This window comes from Cyclopterus lumpus, chromosome 21 (assembly GCF_009769545.1).
Source record: "Cyclopterus lumpus isolate fCycLum1 chromosome 21, fCycLum1.pri, whole genome shotgun sequence".
Taxonomy (NCBI): Eukaryota; Metazoa; Chordata; class Actinopteri; order Perciformes; family Cyclopteridae; genus Cyclopterus; species Cyclopterus lumpus.
Genome location: NC_046986.1, coordinates 592,501 through 613,425, shown reverse-complemented (window position 1 = coordinate 613,425; position 20,925 = coordinate 592,501). Strand labels below are relative to the sequence as shown.

Sequence of the window (20,925 nt, the reverse complement as noted above, 5' to 3'; positions counted from 1 at the left end):
TGTACCTCAGACTGTCTCACACTAGAAACCTGAGCTTTCTCTACCTGCAGGTGGGCGTGTACCTCAGACTGTCTCACACTAGAAACCTGAGCTTTCTCTACCTGCAGGTGGGCGTGTACCTCGGACTGTCTGGTGACACTAGAAACCTGAGCTATCTCTACCTGCCGGTAGGCGTGTACCTCAGACTGTCTCACACTAGAAACCTGAGCTTTCTCTACCTGCAGGTGGGCGTGTACCTCAGACTGTCTCACACTAGAAACCTGAGCTTTCTCTACCTGCCGGTGGGCGTGTACCTCAGACTGTCTGGTGACACTAGAAACCTGAGCTTTCTCTACCTGCAGGTGGGCGTGTACCTCAGACTGTCTGGTGACACTAGAAACCTGAGCTTTCTCTACCTGCCGGTGGGCGTGTACCTCAGACTGTCTCGCACTAGAAACCTGAGCTTTCTCTACCTGCCGGTGGGCGTGTACCTCAGTCTGTCTCACACTAGAAACCTGAGCTTTCTCTACCTGCCGGTGGGCGTGTACCTCAGACTGTCTCACACTAGAGACCTGAGCTTTCTCTACCTGCCGGTGGGCGTGTACCTCAGTCTGTCTCACACTAGAAACCTGAGCTTTCTCTACCTGCCGGTGGGCGTGTACCTCAGACTGTCTCACACTAGAGACCTGAGCTTTCTCTACCTGCCGGTGGGCGTGTACCTCAGTCTGTCTCACACTAGAGACCTGAGCTTTCTCTACCTGCCGGTGGGCGTGTACCTCAGTCTGTCTCACACTAGAAACCTGAGCTTTCTCTACCTGCCGGTGGGCGTGTACCTCAGACTGTCTCACACTAGAGACCTGAGCTTTCTCTACCTGCCGGTGGGCGTGTACCTCAGTCTGTCTCACACTAGAAACCTGAGCTTTCTCTACCTGCCGGTGGGCGTGTACCTCAGTCTGTCTCACACTAGAAACCTGAGCTTTCTCTACCTGCAGGTGGGCGTGTACCTCAGACTGTCTCGCACTAGAAACCTGAGCTTTCTCTACCTGCCGGTGGGCGTGTACCTCAGTCTGTCTCACACTAGAAACCTGAGCTTTCTCTACCTGCCGGTGGGCGTGTACCTCAGACTGTCTCACACTAGAGACCTGAGCTTTCTCTACCTGCCGGTGGGCGTGTACCTCAGTCTGTCTCACACTAGAAACCTGAGCTTTCTCTACCTGCCGGTGGGCGTGTACCTCAGACTGTCTCACACTAGAAACCTGAGCTTTCTCTACCTGCAGGTGGGCGTGTACCTCGGACTGTCTGGTGACACTAGAAACCTGAGCTATCTCTACCTGCCGGTAGGCGTGTACCTCAGACTGTCTCACACTAGAAACCTGAGCTTTCTCTACCTGCCGGTGGGCGTGTACCTCAGACTGTCTCACACTAGAAACCGATGCCGTACTCGGATGAAATTAAAGTGCGTTTGAGAGAAATGTGTCCTGCAAGATTCAGTTGATGTGGAGCGTCGTCCTGTTGTAGCAGATCTCTGGGACGGAGTTAAAGGGGCTGATTGTATACTTTCTCCTTCTTCTTTTTGTGTTCTTTTGTCTCTCTCTCTTTCTTTCTCTCTCTCTCTCTCTCTCTCTCTGCCCCTAAGTGTGTGGTGAAGTCTAATGTTGGAGTACCTGCATATCAATGTAACTCTGAGGCCTTTTAAGTGTTTATTTAAGGAGCATTTCACCCTCTTCTCTGATGCGCTTACATGCACGCTGTCATGCGACTACTTCTTTTGTACGTTTGTATTCGATGTTTCTCTCCAGAACACGAAACACTAACATGCTGTTGATCAATTGAGAAGCTTGAAACATGAGTCCACTGTGAAGGAAGCGGGTTGAATGTTGCACAATAATAATGGAACGGTACAATATGGACATTTTAAATTATTTTTTAGTGGCTTTTATCACCTTCTCTCACCAGAGAGTGAGAGAGAGTTATTTTACATAAAACAAATAAAACAACACATAAATCCAAAAACAACAACTAAAGGCTTTTGCCTTCAGTGTCGGCTCGCTGGCGTTTTTGAGCACCATTTGTGTCCCTGAGAGGTGGTCCTGAGACCCCACTCAGCTTTGAGTCTCTATGGAGTCGTTTCCTCTTCGTCCTTCTCCTCCTGCAGCATCTCCATCTCGTCCTTCTCCTCCTGCAGCATCTCCGTCTCGTCCTCCGAGCAGGGAAGCCACCGCCGACACGCCTCCCAGTCCAGGACCGGCCACCTCTGTCTCCTCAGGTCGCTCCTCTGGAACTCGGGCCCCGCGTGCCAAATACTGCTCAAACTCCTTTAGCACTTTATTAATGTTCTGCGCTATCTTCCTCAACCTGTAGCCCTCCTGATCTGTAAAGCTTTCCACGGCTTTACCGGCCATGTGGAGCCGAATAGACCTAGCAAGCCTCGGCATGTCAGAGAAGTGGTCCTCTAGCAAAACCCTCTGGTTCTTAGTCCTACCAAGAAACCCCCTTCTGCCCACGCTGTACACTCCTGGGCGCTCCTCAACATCATCAGAGGAATCACCCTCTACATCAGAGTAGGAGTCCTCCTCCATACTGGACTCAGACTCCTCGTCCCCTTTGCCCGAAGCTCCCTTCTTGGCCTGTGAGCTTTCCTCGTCCTCCCTACTCTTCCCCTTCAGATGGTGAACCTGACTCTTCTCCTCATCCTCCGCCATGTCAACCTCACCGTCCATCAACACGACATCCGCCTCCTGCCCACATTTTTCCTTCCCTGCCCCCTCATCCCCCACCTGGTGGACCACCTCTACCCTCTCCTCCACTTCCTGGACCACCTCTGCCCTCTCTTCTCCCACCTGGTGGACCACCTCTGCCCTCTCTTCCTCCTCCTCCCGTTGTTGCTCCTGGCCTCCCTCCTTGTCCCCTCCGTCCTCCTCTGTGTCTCTCTCGGTCGGGTTCCCCTCGGCGCCGTCCTGTCCACCAGATGTCTTCTGAGGACAGGCCCTGCTCTGGTGTCCCTCCCAACTAAAACACCTCATGTCGTCTGATGTCGCGTAACAGACATACACACAACCATCCGCTCTCACTCTGAATGAGACGTTCAAGACCTCGTTCCTGTCGTTGACGACCATGAACAGCTGTCTCCGGTGAGACACCACGTGCCTTAGGAGCGGAGACCTGCACCCAGAGGACAGCTTCCTCACCTGGGAAATAACCCTCCCGTACCTGGACAGTTCCCCCACTAATATCTCGTCGTTAACAAACGGCGGCACGTTCGCCACCGTCACCCTCACCGAGTGAACAGTGGAGAGACGGGACGTGCGTGTCGAACACCACGACCCCGTCTCTCCACCACCGCGTCGACCTTGCTGATGCTCTCCAAGAAGATGACCAAGGGAACACGGGCGAGATTCTAATCCCGTGTTTCCTCGTTAAAGAGTGCAGCCCCATGCTAGCGCTTAGCACGCCGACACAAACACACACTACACCCCGCTAACCCACACACACTACCCCGTGAACCCCTCTACCCGCTCTCATACCCCACACTACCCCATGAACCCTACACCCCTCTACCTGCTCTCATACCCCACACTACCCCATGAACCCTACACCCCTCTACCTGCTCTCATACCCCCACACTACCCCGTGAACTTTACACCCCTCTACCCGCTCTCATACCCCACACTACCCCATGAACCCTACACCCCTCTACCTGCTCTCATACCCCCACACTACCCCGTGAACTTTACACCCCTCTACCCGCTCTCATACCCCACACTACCCCATGAACCCTACACCCCTCTACCCGCTCTCATACCCCACACTACCCCATGAACCCTACACCCCTCTACCCGCTCTCATACCCCACACTACCCCATGAACCCTACACCCCTCTACCCGCTCTCATACCCCACACTACCCCATGAACCCTACACCCCTCTACCTGCTCTCATACCCCACACTACCCCATGAACCCTACACCCCTCTACCCGCTCTCATACCCCACACTACCCCATGAACCCTACACCCCTCTACCCGCTCTCATACCCCACACTACCCCATGAACCATACACCCCTCTACCTGCTCTCATACCCCACACTACCCCATGAACCCTACACCCCTCTACCCGCTCTCATAGCCCACACTACCCCATGAACCCTACACCCCTCTACCCACTCATACCCCACACTACCCCATGAACCCTACACCCCTCTACCCACTCTCATAGCCCACACTACCCCATGAACCCTACACCCCTCTACCCACTCTCATACCCCACACTACCCCGTGAACTCTACACCCCTCTACCTGCTCTCATACCCCACACTACCCCATGAACCCTACACCCCGCTACCTGCTCTCATACCCCACACTACCCCATGAACCCTACACCCCGCTACCTGCTCTCATACCACACACTACCCCGTGAACTCTACACCCGTGAACTCTACACCCCTCTAGACAACTCTCATACCACACACTACCCCGTGAACTCTACACCCCTCTACCCGCTCTCATACCACACACTACCCCGTGAACCCCTCTACCCGCTCTCATACCACACACTACCCCGTGAACCCCTCTACCTGCTCTCATACCACACACTACCCTGTGAACTCTACACCCCGCTACCCCGCTTTCCCTGAGGAAAAATAAATATAGCCAGTATCACTCAACTAACACGCTTCGAACTCTTTTCTTCTGAGGATTGGATTTGTTTGGATGAGAAACACTGAATGTGAACTTCAACAGTTCTTTTGTCTGTTGCATTCTTAGCGTGCGTTTAAATCCATCGTTCCTTCCAGAGGGTTGTGACTCACTGCGTTCACAACGTGCTGCGTTTCCCTGCTATATTTGTAAAGGGAGATCTTATACCTTTTTTATTGCAAATAAAGTCAAAATCATATTCTGTTCCCTTTGTGTTGGTTTCTGTGGCAGCTGCTTCCTGTTGTTGTTGTTGAGGAGAAACATCCTCATCAACACAGATCACATGCTCCGTTATTTATGTTCCAACACTTCTAGAAGTTTGTTATGAGCTCAATATGTTCCTCAGTTCTCTGGTAATAATGCAGACCATAAACATAAACAGGTCAAATACTACGGAGACGCAAAACAACCAATTAGTCACAAAGACGACAAAGACATAAAACGGCAACAAAGAGACACACAATTTTCAATTCAGTTTATTTTGTATAGCACAATATCGATGGATTAAGTCTGTTAATCATTTAGTCAAACAACCAATTAGTCACAGAACGACTACAAAGAGACACAAAGCTACTACAAAGAGACACAAAACAACTACAAAGAGACACAAAGCTACTACAAAGAGACACAAAACAACTACAAAGACACAAAGCTACTAAAGAGACAACAACTACAAAGACACAAAGCTACTAAAGAGACACACAACAACTACAAAGACACAAAGCTACTAAAGAGACAACAACTACAAAGACACAAAGCTACTAAAGAGACACACAACAACTACAAAGACACAAAGCTACTAAAGAGACAACAACTACAAAGACACAAAGCTACTAAAGAGACACACAACAACTACAAAGACACAAAGCTACTAAGAGACTTCTTGCATAAAGATACAAAGTGACGACAGAAAGACAACCACAGAATAAATAAGAACAAGCAGACCAAAACTAACAAAATGGACAGACACAAAACCACAGAGATGCACAACAACAACAACAACAACAACAACAACAAAGAGAGGCTTGGCATCTCTGGTGGAGCCTTTTGAATGTCTGTAATCCACAATATCATCAGTCAAATTCATCTTTTATGTTTATTTTTCATTAAATATCACAGTTGTGATATAAACGACTCCCCAAAAGAAACTAGAAACACTCTCAGATGAAAGCTCGTGGCAGACATTTGGGAGATGAGCTCAGAGTGACTGTTGCTGGGCAACTGCTGTAGGACGCAGTGGCGCCTGTTAGCCACAGGGGGGCAGTGGCGGTCAGAGAGGTTTCTTCAGGGTTCACACTGAGGAGAGAGGCAGACATCTTTAGGTGATGGACCCCAGTCTGTTGTATAAAGAAGATTAAATAACGAATAAGTATGTATGTCCATCCATCCATCCATCCATTATCACCCGCTTATCCGGGGTCGGGTCGCGGTGAAGTATGTATGTAAATAAATTAATAAAATTAATAGGTTTATACAAAAAATAGAAATGTAACGAGAAATAAAAGTAGAAAAAGAAAATATAAGGAAAAGCGAAATCAAATTAAAAAAATTAAATAAATACTTTTACATATGAATACTTACAGAAATAATACAGAAACAAATGCATGTGAAAATCATGAATATTGTATTTCCACATTTATTTATTCTCTGGTTTATTCATCTTTATATTTTTAAATGATGATTCGGTCCTACTAGGTCTAACATGTCCAGGTCTAACATGTCCAGGTCTAACATGTCCAGTCTAACATGTCCAGGTCTAACATGTTCAGGTCTAACATGTCCAGTCTAACATGTCCAGGTCTAACATGTTCAGGTCTAACATGTCCAGGTCTAACATGTCCAGTCTAACATGTCCAGGTCTAACATGTTCAGGTCTAATATGTCCAGGTCTAACATGTTCAGGTCTAACATGTCCAGTCTAACATGTTCAGGTCTAACATGTCCAGTCTAACATGTTCAGGTCTAACATGTCCAGGTCTAACATGTCCAGTCTAACATGTTCAGGTCTAACATGTCCAGTCTAACATGTTCAGGTCTAACATGTCCAGTCTAACATGTTCAGGTCTAACATGTCCAGTCTAACATGTTCAGGTCTAACATGTTCAGGTCTAACATGTTCAGGTCTAACATGTCCAGGTCTAACATGTTCAGGTCTAATATGTCCTCTATAAACCTTAAGTTAGTCCTGGTCCTCTATAGACCGCTGTGTAGTCCTGGTCCTTTATAGATGTCTATCAGTAAACAGACCGCCAGAGAGAAGATGGTCTGGTTCTGTAGTTATTCTTACAGGTGGCACCAGAACCAACACTACCACTTTAGTCCACAGGGGGCACCAGAACCAACACTACGACTTTAGTCCACAGGGGGCCCCAGAACCAACACTACCACTTTAGTCCACAGGGGGCACCAGAACCAACACTACCACTTTAGTCCACAGGGGGCACCAGAACCAACACTACCACTTTAGTCCACAGGGGGCACCAGAACCAACACTACCACTTTAGTCCACAGGGGGCACCAGAACCAACACTACCACTTTAGTCCACAGGGGGCCCCAGAACCAACACTACCACTTTAGTCCACAGGGGGCACCAGAACCAACACTACCACTTTAGTCCACAGGGGGCACCAGAACCAACACTACCACTTTAGTCCACAGGGGGCACCAGAACCAACACTACCACTTTAGTCCACAGGGGGCGCCAGAACCAACACTACCACTTTAGTCCACAGGGGGCACCAGAACCAACACTACCACTTTAGTCCACAGGGGGCACCAGAACCAACACTACCACTTTAGTCCACAGGGGGCGCCAGAACCAACACTACCACTTTAGTCCACAGGGGGCACCAGAACCAACACTACCACTTTAGTCCACAGGGGGCACCAGAACCAACACTACCACTTTAGTCCACAGGGGGCCCCAGAACCAACACTACCACTTTAGTCCACAGGGGGCACCAGAACCAACACTACCACTTTAGTCCACAGGGGGCGCCAGAACCAACACTACCACTTTAGTCCACAGGGGGCACCAGAACCAACACTACCACTTTAGTCCACAGGGGGCACCAGAACCAACACTACCACTTTAGTCCACAGGGGGCACCAGAACCAACACTACCACTTTAGTCCACAGGGGGCACCAGAACCAACACTACCACTTTAGTCCACAGGGGGCACCAGAACCAACACTACCACTTTAGTCCACAGGGGGCGCCAGAACCAACACTACCACTTTAGTCCACAGGGGGCACCAGAACCAACACTACCACTTTAGTCCACAGGGGGCACCAGAACCAACACTACCACTTTAGTCCACAGGGGGCGCCAGAACCAACACTACCACTTTAGTCCACAGGGGGCACCAGAACCAACACTACCACTTTAGTCCACAGGGGGCACCAGAACCAACACTACCACTTTAGTCCACAGGGGGCCCCAGAACCAACACTACCACTTTAGTCCACAGGGGGCACCAGAACCAACACTACCACTTTAGTCCACAGGGGGCGCCAGAACCAACACTACCACTTTAGTCCACAGGGGGCACCAGAACCAACACTACCACTTTAGTCCACAGGGGGCACCAGAACCAACACTACCACTTTAGTCCACAGGGGGCTCATGAGATAATCTGGAAGGTCTCAGCGATGTGAGGCCTCCTGTCTGGTTTCACGGCCTCCAGCAGAGCGTCAGTGACGTGATACTGAAATATTCATCACTGGTTCCATTTAACAAGCTCTAAATGACGGCGAGACAGAGGAAGACAACAGAAGAGAGAGAGGATATATCTATACATATATCTATATAGATATATAAATACATATATAAATACATATAACTATCTATATCCATATATATAGATGTATAAACATATATCTATCTATAAACATATATCTATATGTATATATATATATATATCTCTACATCCATACAGACACTATCATCAACTGATATTTTATTTTATTGTTTTAAACACTTTTATGTCTCACTTTTATTCAGTTATTCAATTAATTTTTTCCATTTTAAATTTCCATTCCCCCCCCCCCATCTTTTTACATTTTTCAATTATGGTTAAAATGTAAAGAAAAGAAAAAGCTTTCTTCCTCCCACTTTTATTTATTTTTATCTGTAAAAGGAAGATTTTATGTTTTTATCTTATTGTTCAAATGTACTTTGATCTACATATACTGTATGAAATGTAAAGGACAAACAGAGATTATTATTATTATTATTATTAAAGAGGCACATGTGGGGGGGAATCAAACTGTGCTGAGGCCCCCAGAAAGTCTCGGGCAGGCCCTGTTGGAGAGGGCGAGAGACGTTCACTGACACTGGGAAAGAGAGGAGAATACAGGCAGAGAGACGTTCACTGACACTGGGAAAGAGAGGAGAATACAGGCAGAGAGACGTTCACTGACACTGGGAAAGAGAGGAGAATACAGGCAGAGAGACGTTCACTGACACTGGGAAAGAGAGGAGAATACAGGCAGAGAGACGTTCACTGACACTGGGAAAGAGATGGCGAGAGAGGGCTGAGAATGGAGAGAGAGAGAGAGAGAGAGAGAGAGAGAGAGAGAGAGAGAGAGAGAGAGAGAGAGAGAGAGAGAGAGAGAGAGAGAGAGAGAGAGAGAGAGAGAGAGAGAGAGAGAGAGAGAGAGAGAGGTTCACTGATAAGCGTGGGGGAGAGAGGAGACTACAGGCAGAGAGACGTTCACGGGCACCGGGAAAGAGCCAGAGAGAGAGGGCGGTAGCCTCGAACAGCCTGCTCCGGTAGTCGGTGGGTCGCATCGGCGGAGCGTCTGCTCGGGATTACAACGAGGGAGGAAGAAGAACACGTGCCTCGGATATAAAAGTCCATCACGAGCGGGATTCAAACCCTCAACCGGCCGCCATGAGCCGCGCTGCGTCCGCCTGAAGGACACCGAGCACGCCGCCGCTAGCCCGTGATTGATCTCCGCTTTTCCACCAAAAATGGCGAACGAGTCTCCGGCCAAAAGTCTGGTGGACATCGACCTGGCATCCCTGAGGGTGAGTGTGTGTGTGTGTGTGTGTGTGTGTGTGTGTGTGTGTGTGTGTGTGTGTGTGTGTGTGTGTAATATCGAATAACGTTGGTGTGTAGTTCACAGCCCTGCGGTGCTTGTCTTTGTCTAATATCAAGAGGGCCGACATCGAGCGAACCCGTCCACTGATGCAGGATCGGTTCCTAAGCTGGTTGTTGTTTTGGTGTTCTGTATTTATTTGTTGTTGTTTGTTTATGCTTAAACAGGATCCTGCAGGAATATTCGAGTTGGTGGAAGTGGTCGGAAATGGAACCTATGGACAAGTCTACAAGGTTAGTGTGTGTGTGTGTGTGTGTGTGTGTGAAACGGGCGGAAACTGGAGCACAAACATGCATTTATGTACCCCCCCCCCCCCCCCCCCCCCCCCCCCCCCCCCCCCCCCATCATCCCTCTGGTGGTCTCCTGCTTCACATCCATTCATTATCTCTTCTCTTGGAAACATCACCTGGTGCACCTATTGTCCCATCATGGACGTCCTTCCTCTTCCTCTTCTTCCTCTTCTTCCTCCTCTTCCTCCTCTTCCTCCTCTATTTTCATCGCCTGTCCGTCCATGACAGCTTCCTTCCTCACCACGCTGACCGGCTTGTGCGCCATTGGATGGGCGGTGTTTCATTGCGCAATCTCACACACACCTGTGTGTGTGTGTGTGTGTGTGTGTGTGTGTGTGTGTGTGGTCCCCCTGTTAATGGGACAGCATGTTTCAAAGGACATATTTTGATGCACTGGAATAGATGCATGTTTGAGATGGTTATATATATATATATATATATATATATATATATATATATATATATATATATATATATATATATATATATATATATATATATATATATATATATATGAGAGAGAGATACCTCATTAATCTAATTTTCATCCATAAACACGAGTTTATTATAATTTAACAGCATTCGGAGCAAAAGCTCTGAGAAAATAATAAAAAGTGATTTGGTGAAGAATCCTTCGTCTTATTGCGCAATAGATTCTACAATAATAACACAAACAATAATCCTGTTTATTACATGCCATTTATTACCGTTGTCTCTCTCTCTCCACCGGCGGGTTGCAGCCTAGAGAACCAAAACACTGCTCTGAGTTTGTTCACTTCGACCTGTCAACAACAACACGCATGTCAATACAGCTGAGTTGTTGTTGTTGTTGTTGTTGTTGTCTTCGTTAGAGGAGAAGACGCTCGGATGCACAGGAGCACAAACCCACCTACTAGCAGCTGGATACAAAAAACATCTTAAACCTTTTAATACTGCAGAAAATTGGTCAAAACTGATTGTTTTTCCAGATCTTTGATCAATTGTCAAATCTTTTTAAATGTTTTGTCACGTATTCACTTTAATATGACAAATAAAAGTCATATTTAAGAGGCTGAACTCAGCTGAAGGAATCTTTGAAGCCTCGGGGGTGAAACCACTCGGCATGCGGGGAATCCCCCTCTGAGGAAATGGTTTAACCCGTTTGAGACCCAACCACAGCTGTGATGGTTTCACACGCTGAGAAGGATCCCAACAAATCAAACTGGTTGGAGAGGAAGTCCTCACACTGTCAAAGAGAATAGAACATGTCCCTTTAAGGTACCGAGGACCTCTACATTAGATCTGTTCAGGTCCTCTTCGAGGAAGAGGAGGAGGAGCTGGGGTGTCTCTCCAGCAGCCATCACTGAATGATACATGCGCGTCTTATGAGCTGCTGCTGCACCACTGCGTCCTCCTTAAGTCCACACACACACACACACACACACACACACACACACACACACCTGCTTTATTGGACGATACCGGCCTTATTGATCACAGCTACTAAAACACCGACTCATGCAACGCCGGCTCTCCGGCTATTCAAACTGGAATCCTGGGCGTGTCGGCTGTGACCTGTTCCCAGCGCAGGAAGTGAAGCTGCGTCTCCGCTGGGAACTTTTCTTTTAGCCTGCGTTAGCCACCGCTAGCCTGCGTTAGCCTCCCTTAGCCTGCGTTAACCTGTGTTAGCCACCGTTAGCCGCCGCGACCTTTCCAGTCACGAGAAGCAGAAGCTCTGTTACTGATAACATCAACGGGAACTCGAGCAAAGGAGAAGTCGCCCCGCTTTTTTGTTCCCGACCCACTTCTTATTACACACACACGCTCATTATTATACAAGCTAATAGCTAAGCTATTACTCACAATGCAAATCCTCTTAACCCCGTGTTTGCAGGTGTTGGATGAAATGCTGACGATGCATTCATTAAACTTCACTAGTGGTCTGGAAGAGTATTTATGGAATGATTTTTTAACGGTGACGTTCCTCGTGCCGCCGTTAATGAGCATGTTGGCAGCAAGCGTCCAGAACCAAGACCGTCAGAACAAGAGAGACTCTTCGAGACTTCCTCTAGTCCCTGTTTAAAGGAACCACTCGTCTGTAGAATCAGAAATCTCCACAAATCTGTTTTCCACTTCAAAACTCGCCCGCCGTGATGAAGCCTCGTGTTCATCGGATGGTTTGATACCCTTCAGTCCCGTCGTCTCTGTCCGGTGGACGCTGACCTTCCACACTGAGGTCGGAATCCTCATGACTAACATGTCAGCATGCTGTAACTATGACGAGGTATAAACATTATAGCTACTTGACATTGGCATGTTGTAGCGTGCAGCCATTAGCATTAGCCGCTAGCGTGCCTGTAGGTTCTTGTCCCGTTAACTGATCTTCTAAGTCGGTCCCTGCATCGTTCTTCATGATGCAGTCAGAGGAAGTGAAGACCTGGTTCATCGACCCTCCCATCGTCTCATCTAACGACAAACCTCTTAATAACATGTGACCAGCAGATAGATCTCTTCTTTTTCTTCTTTTACTGGATGATCCATTTTCCTTTCCCCCGCTTCCCATCTGGACTTTAGTTTTGGTCACACAGTTTTTTGAGTTTTGTGGCTCGTCAGCAGTTATTGAAGTATGATTGATTTACCATCCGGGAAATATCAAGCAAACCGACACTAAAACAAACATTTCTCTGTCTGTCAAACGCTGTGAACCCAAAGCTGAGCGGTTAAGCTGCAGTTAGAAACCTAAAAGCAGAAGAAGAGGAGCCAGACAAAGGGACGTCTGTCCTAAGCAGGAGACATGATGACCCTCGTAGACTACAGACCGCTGTCATACAACAGCTTCTTCCTGCTCCTGAAAGACGTTTAGCATTCAGAGACTCGTATCCACCAGAGAGTTTAACTCCGAACACCACCGAGACTCACCAAAGCAGCAGAAGTAAATCTACGGGATGTTTTTCAAGCAGAGTTTGAGTCATGCATGTAAACTCATCTTAAATACTGTGGGCTCTTTGGATTGGAGAAATATCTACATGTTTGTCGACTTAAGCACACATGAAATGTGCACATTTAGATCTTGGAACTATCTGATCTGCAAATAAGTGCAGAGACTCAAAGGCCCTTCCAGACGCAACGCTACAACTGCAACGCTGCGCTCTGAAGTGGGCTGGTGCTAGCAGGGTGGTGCTAGCGGGCTGGTGCTAGCATGTTGGTGCTAACGGCTGGTGCTAGCAGGGTGGGGCTAGGTGCTGGTGCTGGCAGGCTGGTGCTAGCAGGGTGGTGCTAGCGGGCTGGTGCTAGCATGTTGGTGCTAACGGCTGGTGCTAGCAGGGTGGGGCTAGGTGCTGGTGCTGGCAGGCTGGTGCTAGCAGGGTGGTGCTAGCGGGCTGGTGCTAGCATGTTGGTGCTAACGGCTGGTGCTAGCATGTTGGTGCTAACGGCTGGTGCTAGCAGGGTGGAGCTAGTGGCTGGTGCTAGCAGGGTGGGGCTAGTGGCTGGTGCTGGCAGGCTGGTGCTAGCAGGGTGGGGCTGGTGGCTAGTGCTGGCAGGCTGGTGCTAGCAGGGTGGTGCTAGCATGTTGGTGCTAACGGCTGGTGCTGGCAGGCTGGTGCTAGTGGCTGGTGCTGGCAGGGTGGGGCTGGCAGGCTAGTGCTAGTGGCTGGTGCTGGCAGGCTGGTGCTGGCAGGCTGGTGCTGGTGGCTGGTGCTGGCAGGCTAGTGCTGGCAGGCTGGTGCTAGCAGGGTGGTGCTAGCATGTTGGTGCTAACGGCTGGTGCTAGCAGGGTGGAGCTAGTGGCTGGTGCTAGCAGGGTGGGGCTAGGTGCTGATGCTAGCAGGGTGGTGCCAGTGGATGGTATTTCTTGGATCAAAGCATCAAAATCAAATGTCTCCTCCTGCTCCTTTGAGAAGATGGACCGGCTCATCATCTCGTGTCTCTTCAGCATCACAACAAGCCATCTGTCTGCTCCACCCGACGCCGTACATAACAGGAGCCAGACCACGACAACCAGAGGGGTCATTTGAGGATGTTTATGGACAAAGACACAGCTGATTGTTTACATTATAATTTGAGGCACTTAGCTGAGTTATAATATAATTATATTGCTAAAATGCTAAAATAGCATTCATTATATGATGCAGAATCGCTCCCAAGTCAACAGCAACAACAGCAGGTTTATAAAGTGTAATAATGTGTTTACAATAATAAACGTGATGAACTGTAGGGACCAAATAGTAAACAATAACGTGGACATCTTTAATATTTTGTTCTTCATCCTGGTGACTCGCTCCTCTTCCTCCCAGCCTGTGCCGTGTCCTGCTGAGGGATTACAGCCGCCCATCAACCCCCCACCAATGTTCTCCTTATCCCACAGAAAGGAGGAGGAGGGATGCTAAGGAGTTACCGACGCTCCTCCATCCCTCATTTCAAAGCCTCGCTCCTCGCTCTTAAAGGGACAGTAGTCATGCTTTATGCAGTGGATGAAGCAAATCAAAGTTCTGATGTGGACGTATTTTAGACTCCTTCAAGAATCAATATCAGTTAATTTATAATATCATCACCTCTTTTCCTTTCTGATGAGGACTGGAGCAGTTTTCTCTGTGATTTAACCTCAGAGCTCCGGAACTGCTGCTCACCATGTTTTTAAAGGTCTGTTGACAGAAACAATCAAATCAACAACCTGGTTTTATCCAAAGTTCTGATTTCTGTTCCGGATATTTATGCAAATGAACACATGGATGCATAATCCATGCAACAGTATATGCTTGGTAAAGGCAGTCTTTACTGGAAAGTTCAAGTTATATATATATATATATATATATATATATATATATATATATATATATATATATATATATATATATATAGTTAGATAATGCCACAGTTGTCGAATTAATCATAACATTTCAGAAAACTTGTAATACAAAATATGTTTTTTCTGAATGTCAGTAGTGAAGTTTCATGCTGATGTCTTTAGTTAACATTCACATGTCGTGTTTCCCTTGAACAGGTGTTCAATCTGAGTGATCAGCGTGTTTCCAAGGCGTCAGTGATGTGTCCAGAGCTTCTAGACCGGTTTCATGGTCTCCCCCTTAATGGATTGGTACTAGCTGCACTACTAGCACAACTAGCTGCATTAGCAACGCTGCACTAACAACACTAGGTGCGCTAACAGCAATACATTAAATAATTAAAACTAAATATAAAAGAAACATTATCATTTTATTTTATTCTCATTTATTTGTTTATTTAAATCTGCACATATGTGTTCAGAAATCATTTTTAAAAATGCATTTGCTTTTGCATATAAATCCCATGTCTGAATATATTTAATTTAATTTATTTGTTTTAATTTAATTTATTTAGTTTCATCCCTTTTATTTTCCTTATTCATGTCCCTATTAATTGAGCTATTTATTTATTTGTGTGTGTGTGTGGGGTGATTACTGTGTGTGGCCATCTGGAGAATGAAATGAGGAGGAAACCAAAGCTGCCAATGGGGGGGGGGGGAGGGGGGGAGGGGTCTGTCCTGAGTACGACTTTGGGAGACGTCTTTGACATCAGATTGAAGTTTGAGTTCAAAGCTACACCATGAAACCGTGTGTGTGTGTGTGTGTGTGTGTGTGTGTGTGTGTGTGTGTGTGTGTGTGTGTGTGTGTGTGTGTGTGTGTGTGTGTGTGTGTGTGTGTGTGTGTGTGTGTGTGTGTGTGTGTGTGTGTGTGTGTGTGTGTGTGTGTGTGTGTGTGTGTGTGTGGTGTGACGTCCTGTTGACCACGCCCACTTCTTATTTACAGCGTTAATTAATCTGATGATTACTGTTCTGATGAAGATGAATTAGGATGCTCCTAATAAGTAATCAAACACAAACTAAGACATAATCATTGTTACGCGTATGAAATGCTGTTAATGTTCAGTAGACATCAATTGTTTGTTGTTTATCCTGAAAATCAACATTAGAATTCACTAGATCCTAAAATGACGTTTCTAAATGTCCAGTTCTGTCTGACCTGCAGTCCAAATGTTCGTAAATATTCATAAATGAATTATTAAAATAACATGCAGAGACAAATAAAGTTGTTCACTTCCTGATAATTGACCATGAATGAACTGGTATTAGTGGTACAAACATCAATAACACGTCGTACACAGTGTTGTTTGTTTACCTCTTTATTCATTGTGTACCTTTTCTCACACACACACACTTGTTGCCGTGGTGATAACACAGGAGGCAGCTGGCAGGCCGATGACGGCCTCATTAGCTTCAAAACGCCCGTGAGCCGGTCTGAGCCGGTCAGCTGACCGCCGACCCCGCCGCCCGATTGGTCCGCAGCGATGAGCCACAGCCAGCTGACCAGAAGCCGGCGCTCTGATTGGGCCTCGAGCCGGTGGGGGCACTTCCTCCTGTAGCCGGGCAGACTCCGGGGGTTGGGCTGCAGTCAGAGGAGGAGGAGGAGGAGGAGGTGCAGGCTAGTGTTTATGTTGCTGAGGAGGAGGAGGAGCTGCAGGAGGAGGTGCAGGCTAGTGTTTATGTTATTGAGGAGGAGGAGGTGCAGGAGAAGGAGGTGCAGGCTAGTGTGTATGTTATTGAGGAGGAGGAGCTGTAGGAGAAGGAGGTGCAGGCTAGTGTGTATGTTATTGAGGAGGAGGAGGTGCAGGCTAGTGTTTATGTTACTGAGGAGGAGGAGCTGCAGGAGGAGGTGCAGGCTAGTGTTTATGTTATTGAGGAGGAGGAGGTGCAGGAGAAGGAGGTGCAGGCTAGTGTGTATGTTATTGAGGAGGAGGAGCTGTAGGAGAAGGAGGTGCAGGCTAGTGTGTATGTTATTGAGGAGGAGGAGGTGCAGGCTAGTGTTTATGTTATTGAGGAGGAGAAGGAGGTGCAGGCTAGTGTTTATGTTATTGAGGAGAAGCAGGAGGAGAAGGAGGTGCAGGCTAGTGTTTATGTTATTGAGGAGCTGCAGGAGGAGAAGGAGGTGCAGGCTAGTGATTATGTTATTGAGGAGAAGCAGGAGGAGAAGGAGGTGCAGGCTAGTGATTATGTTATTGAGGAGAAGCAGGAGGAGAAGGAGGTGCAGGCTAGTGTTTATGTTATTGAGGAGAAGCAGGAGGAGAAGGAGGTGCAGGCTAGTGTTTATGTTGCTGAGGAGGAGGAGCTGCAGGAGGAGGTGCAGGCTAGTGTTTATGTTATTGAGGAGGAGGAGGTGCAGGAGAAGGAGGCGCAGGCTAGTGTGTATGTTATTGAGGAGGAGGAGCTGTAGGAGAAGGAGGTGCAGGCTAGTGTGTATGTTATTGAGGAGGAGGAGGAGAAGGAGAAGGAGGTGCAGGTGCAGGCTAGTGTGTGTGTGTGTGTGTGTGTGTGTGTCGGGGACCTGGATCCTGACCTACACAGCCTCCTCATCACTGAACACAGTAGCTGTGCTTCAGGTATCAGACCTCCAGACCTCCTCCAGGACTTACTGGAAAGGACGTCTTAACTCTGGGTGGTGGTTCAGGACCTGGTCTTAACTCTGGGTGGTGGTTCAGGACCTGGTCTTAACTCTGGGTGGTGGTTCAGGACCTGGTCTTAACTCTGGGTGGTGGTTCAGGACCTGGTCTTAACTCTGGGTGGTGGTTCAGGACCTGGTCTTAACTCTGGGTGGTGGTTCAGGACCTGGTCTTAACTCTGGGTGCTGGTTCAGGACCTGGTCTTAACTCTGGGTGGTGGTTCAGGACCTGGTCTTAACTCTGGGTGCTGGTTCAGGACCTGGACACATAAAAGCTACCACCTCTTATTTCACACATTGAGTCCCGGCTGTGTTTTAGGACTCGGTTCTGTGTTTTAGGACTCGGTTCTGTTTGGTTCTACTCGGCTTTCACAAGGAACCTTCAGTCCTCGACATTGCAGGGCCCTGAATTCACCAGATCCCCTCCCCTCAAAACCCCCTCAGTACCCCTCACAGGCCTGTTTGAAGAGGTTCCAGTGGGTTAGGGTCTCTGTCCCGGATGAATCCAAGAAGGAGGAGGACGTTGAGCTTGACCCACTCTTTGTTTTTAGAGGAGGAGGAGTAGGAAGAGGAGCAGGAGGAGGAAGAGGAGCAGGAGGAGGAAGAGGGGGAGGAGGAGAAGGAGGAAGAGGAGCAGGAGGAGGAAGAGGGGGAGTAGGAAGAGGAGGAAGAAGAGGAGCAGGAGGAGGAAGAGGAGCAGGAGGAAGAGGGGGAGGAGGAGAAGGAGGAAGAGGAGCAGGAGGAGGAAGAGGGGGAGTAGGAAGAGGAGGAAGAAGAGGAGCAGGAGGAGGAACAGGAGGAAGAAAAGGAGGAAGAAAAGGAGGAGGAGGAGCAGGAAGAGGAAGAATAGCAGCAGGAGGAATAGGAAGATGAGGAGGAGCAAGAGAATTCCCTGCTTGGTCTTTCGGTGCAATATGTCGGTGTGTATATATATATATATATATGTATATGTGTATATATATATATATGTATATGTGTATATGTGTATATATATATATGTATATATATATATATGTATATATATATATATGTGTATATATATATATATATATATATATATATGCTCGAGGTTTTCATGTCTTATCTCCTCATTAGGACTTTATCCTTCTATATTTGAATCCCCAAGAGGAACAATATCTTTACAGTTTCTCTTAAGAAGGGAGAATTGGGTGTTAGCTTAGCCGTTAGCGCTCCCCTCTCAATCCAAAGAGCAGGGAGGCTAAACACTGCCGGGCCCACGAGCTAATTCATTTAGCACTTTAGCCCGGCTCTGATTGGTTGCAGGTGGACTGTAAGCAGCTTGGGCCGTGGATTAGTCAGCCGTGCTTCAACAATGCTCCGACTGGCATCGTCTGCATCTCAGACGGGTTTTTAGAAAAGAAATGAGGCTGCAAACCCACAGTGGGGAGGGCTTGAGTCCCCAAACTACGCTAAAGAAATGAATAGTTTAAGCTGCTGACGCCGACACAGAGTCCCTGAATTAGAAGGCAGATGTTTGATAGTCTGTGGAGATCTGTGTCAGTTATTAGTATTAATGTGTCATCCTCATTCACTGCTAAATAAGACTTTAAGCAGCCGTCCCTTGGATGAACTCCTGTTTATGAGCAGGAAGTAAACAGAGTCTCTGGTCTGATGGGGAGTCGGTGGGCGGAGGTTTAGTTAAGCCGGCGGAGATAAGACGAGCGAGTGGGTCACGAAGGAGCTGCAAGAGGGCAGCGAGCCAACCGGGGCCAGAACAGAGGCGGCATATATATATATTGGAAATATACCACTCAAATGTTAAGTCTGCAATGAGCTGTTGAGAGACAATAATGAGCTTCTTCTTCTGGACCAGGGGTGCGGTCAGCGGCGGGTCTCGGTACCAACACAGTTAATGACGTCCGGCAGCTAGCTAACACGGTTAATGACGTCCGGCAGCTAGCTAACACGGGTAATGACGTCCGGCAGCTAGCTAACACGGGTAATGACGTCCGGCAGCTAGCTAACACGGGTAATGACGTCCGGCAGCTAGCTAACACGGGTAATGACGTCCGACAGCTAGCTAACACGGGTAATGATGTCCGGCAGCTAGCTAACACGGGTAATGACGTCCGGCAGCTAGCTAACACGGGTAATGACGTCCGGCAGCTAGCTAACACGGGTAATGACGTCCGGCAGCTAGCTAACACGGGTAATGACGTCCGGCAGCTAGCTAACACGGGTAATGACGTCCGGCAGCTAGCTAACACGGGTAATGACGTCCGGCAGCTAGCTAACACGGGTAATGACGTCCGGCAGCTAGCTAACACGGGTATTCCTGCGGTGGACTCGGCCGCTCCATCGGGCTCAGTGGTCCAAGGAAAACCTTTTGCTTACGTGAACAAACTAGGAGACTTTTTCTTCTTTTTCTTCTTGTTCTTCTTCTCCTTCTTTAATTTCAAGACTTCCCTGAAGCTTTCTGAGAACTCTTAACATGAATTCTTATAGAGGATGATAGAAGATAATCTTTCGTAGTTTTCGTAGCGTGGTTAACGTTGTGCTGAGCAAGAAAAAAACTTTTTAGGGTTAGAAAGAACACCGTGGGACTCAGAAGTACAACATAAACAACAACACCGTGGGACTCAGAAGTACAACATAAACAACAACACCGTGGGACTCAGAAGTAAAACATAAACAACAACACCGTGGGACTCAGAAGTAAAACATAAACAACAACACCGTGGGACTCAGAAGTAAAACATAAACAACAACACCGTGGGACTCAGAAGTAAAACATAAACAACAACACCGTGGGACTCAGAAGTAAAACATAAACAACAACAACGTGGGACTCAGAAGTACAACATAAACAACAACACCGTGGGACTCAGAAGTACAACATAAACAACAACACCGTGGGACTCAGAAGTAAAACATAAACAACAACACCGTGGGACTCAGAAGTAAAACATAAACAACAACACCGTGGGACTCAGAAGTAAAACATAAACAACAACACCGTGGGACTCAGAAGTAAAACATAAACAACAACACCGTGGGACTCAGAAGTAAAACATAAACAACAACAACGTGGGACTCAGAAGTAAAACATAAACAACAACAACGTGGGACTCAGAAGTAAAACATAAACAACAACAACAACAACGTGGGACTCAGAAGTAAAACATAAACAACAACACCGTGGGACTCAGAAGTACAACATAAACAACAACACCGTGGGACTCAGAAGAAGTACAACATAAACAACAACACCGTGGGACTCAGAAGAAGTACAACATAAACAACAACACCGTGGGACTCAGAAGTAAAACATAAACAACAACAACGTGTAAAACATAAACAACAACAACGTGGGACTCAGAAGTAAAACATAAACAACAACAACAACACCGTGGGACTCAGAAGTAAAACATAAACAACAACAACG

General features: G+C 47.5%; 1 protein-coding gene across 3 annotated transcripts in view; it reads left to right on the top strand.

Moving 5' to 3' along the window:
* The first annotated feature begins 9,328 nt into the window (after nucleotides 1–9,328).
* The window catches only part of LOC117750850 (mitogen-activated protein kinase kinase kinase kinase 4-like), a 75,099-nt gene continuing 63,502 nt past the window's right edge, over nucleotides 9,329–20,925 (top strand). For all 3 annotated transcript variants that reach the window (XM_034562253.1, XM_034562251.1, XM_034562252.1), the window contains exons 1-2: nucleotides 9,329–9,707; nucleotides 9,946–10,011. In XM_034562253.1, the coding sequence (XP_034418144.1) occupies nucleotides 9,651–9,707; nucleotides 9,946–10,011 (123 nt within the window). In that variant the 5' untranslated portion in view covers nucleotides 9,329–9,650. The remainder of the gene's footprint in view (nucleotides 9,708–9,945; nucleotides 10,012–20,925) is intronic.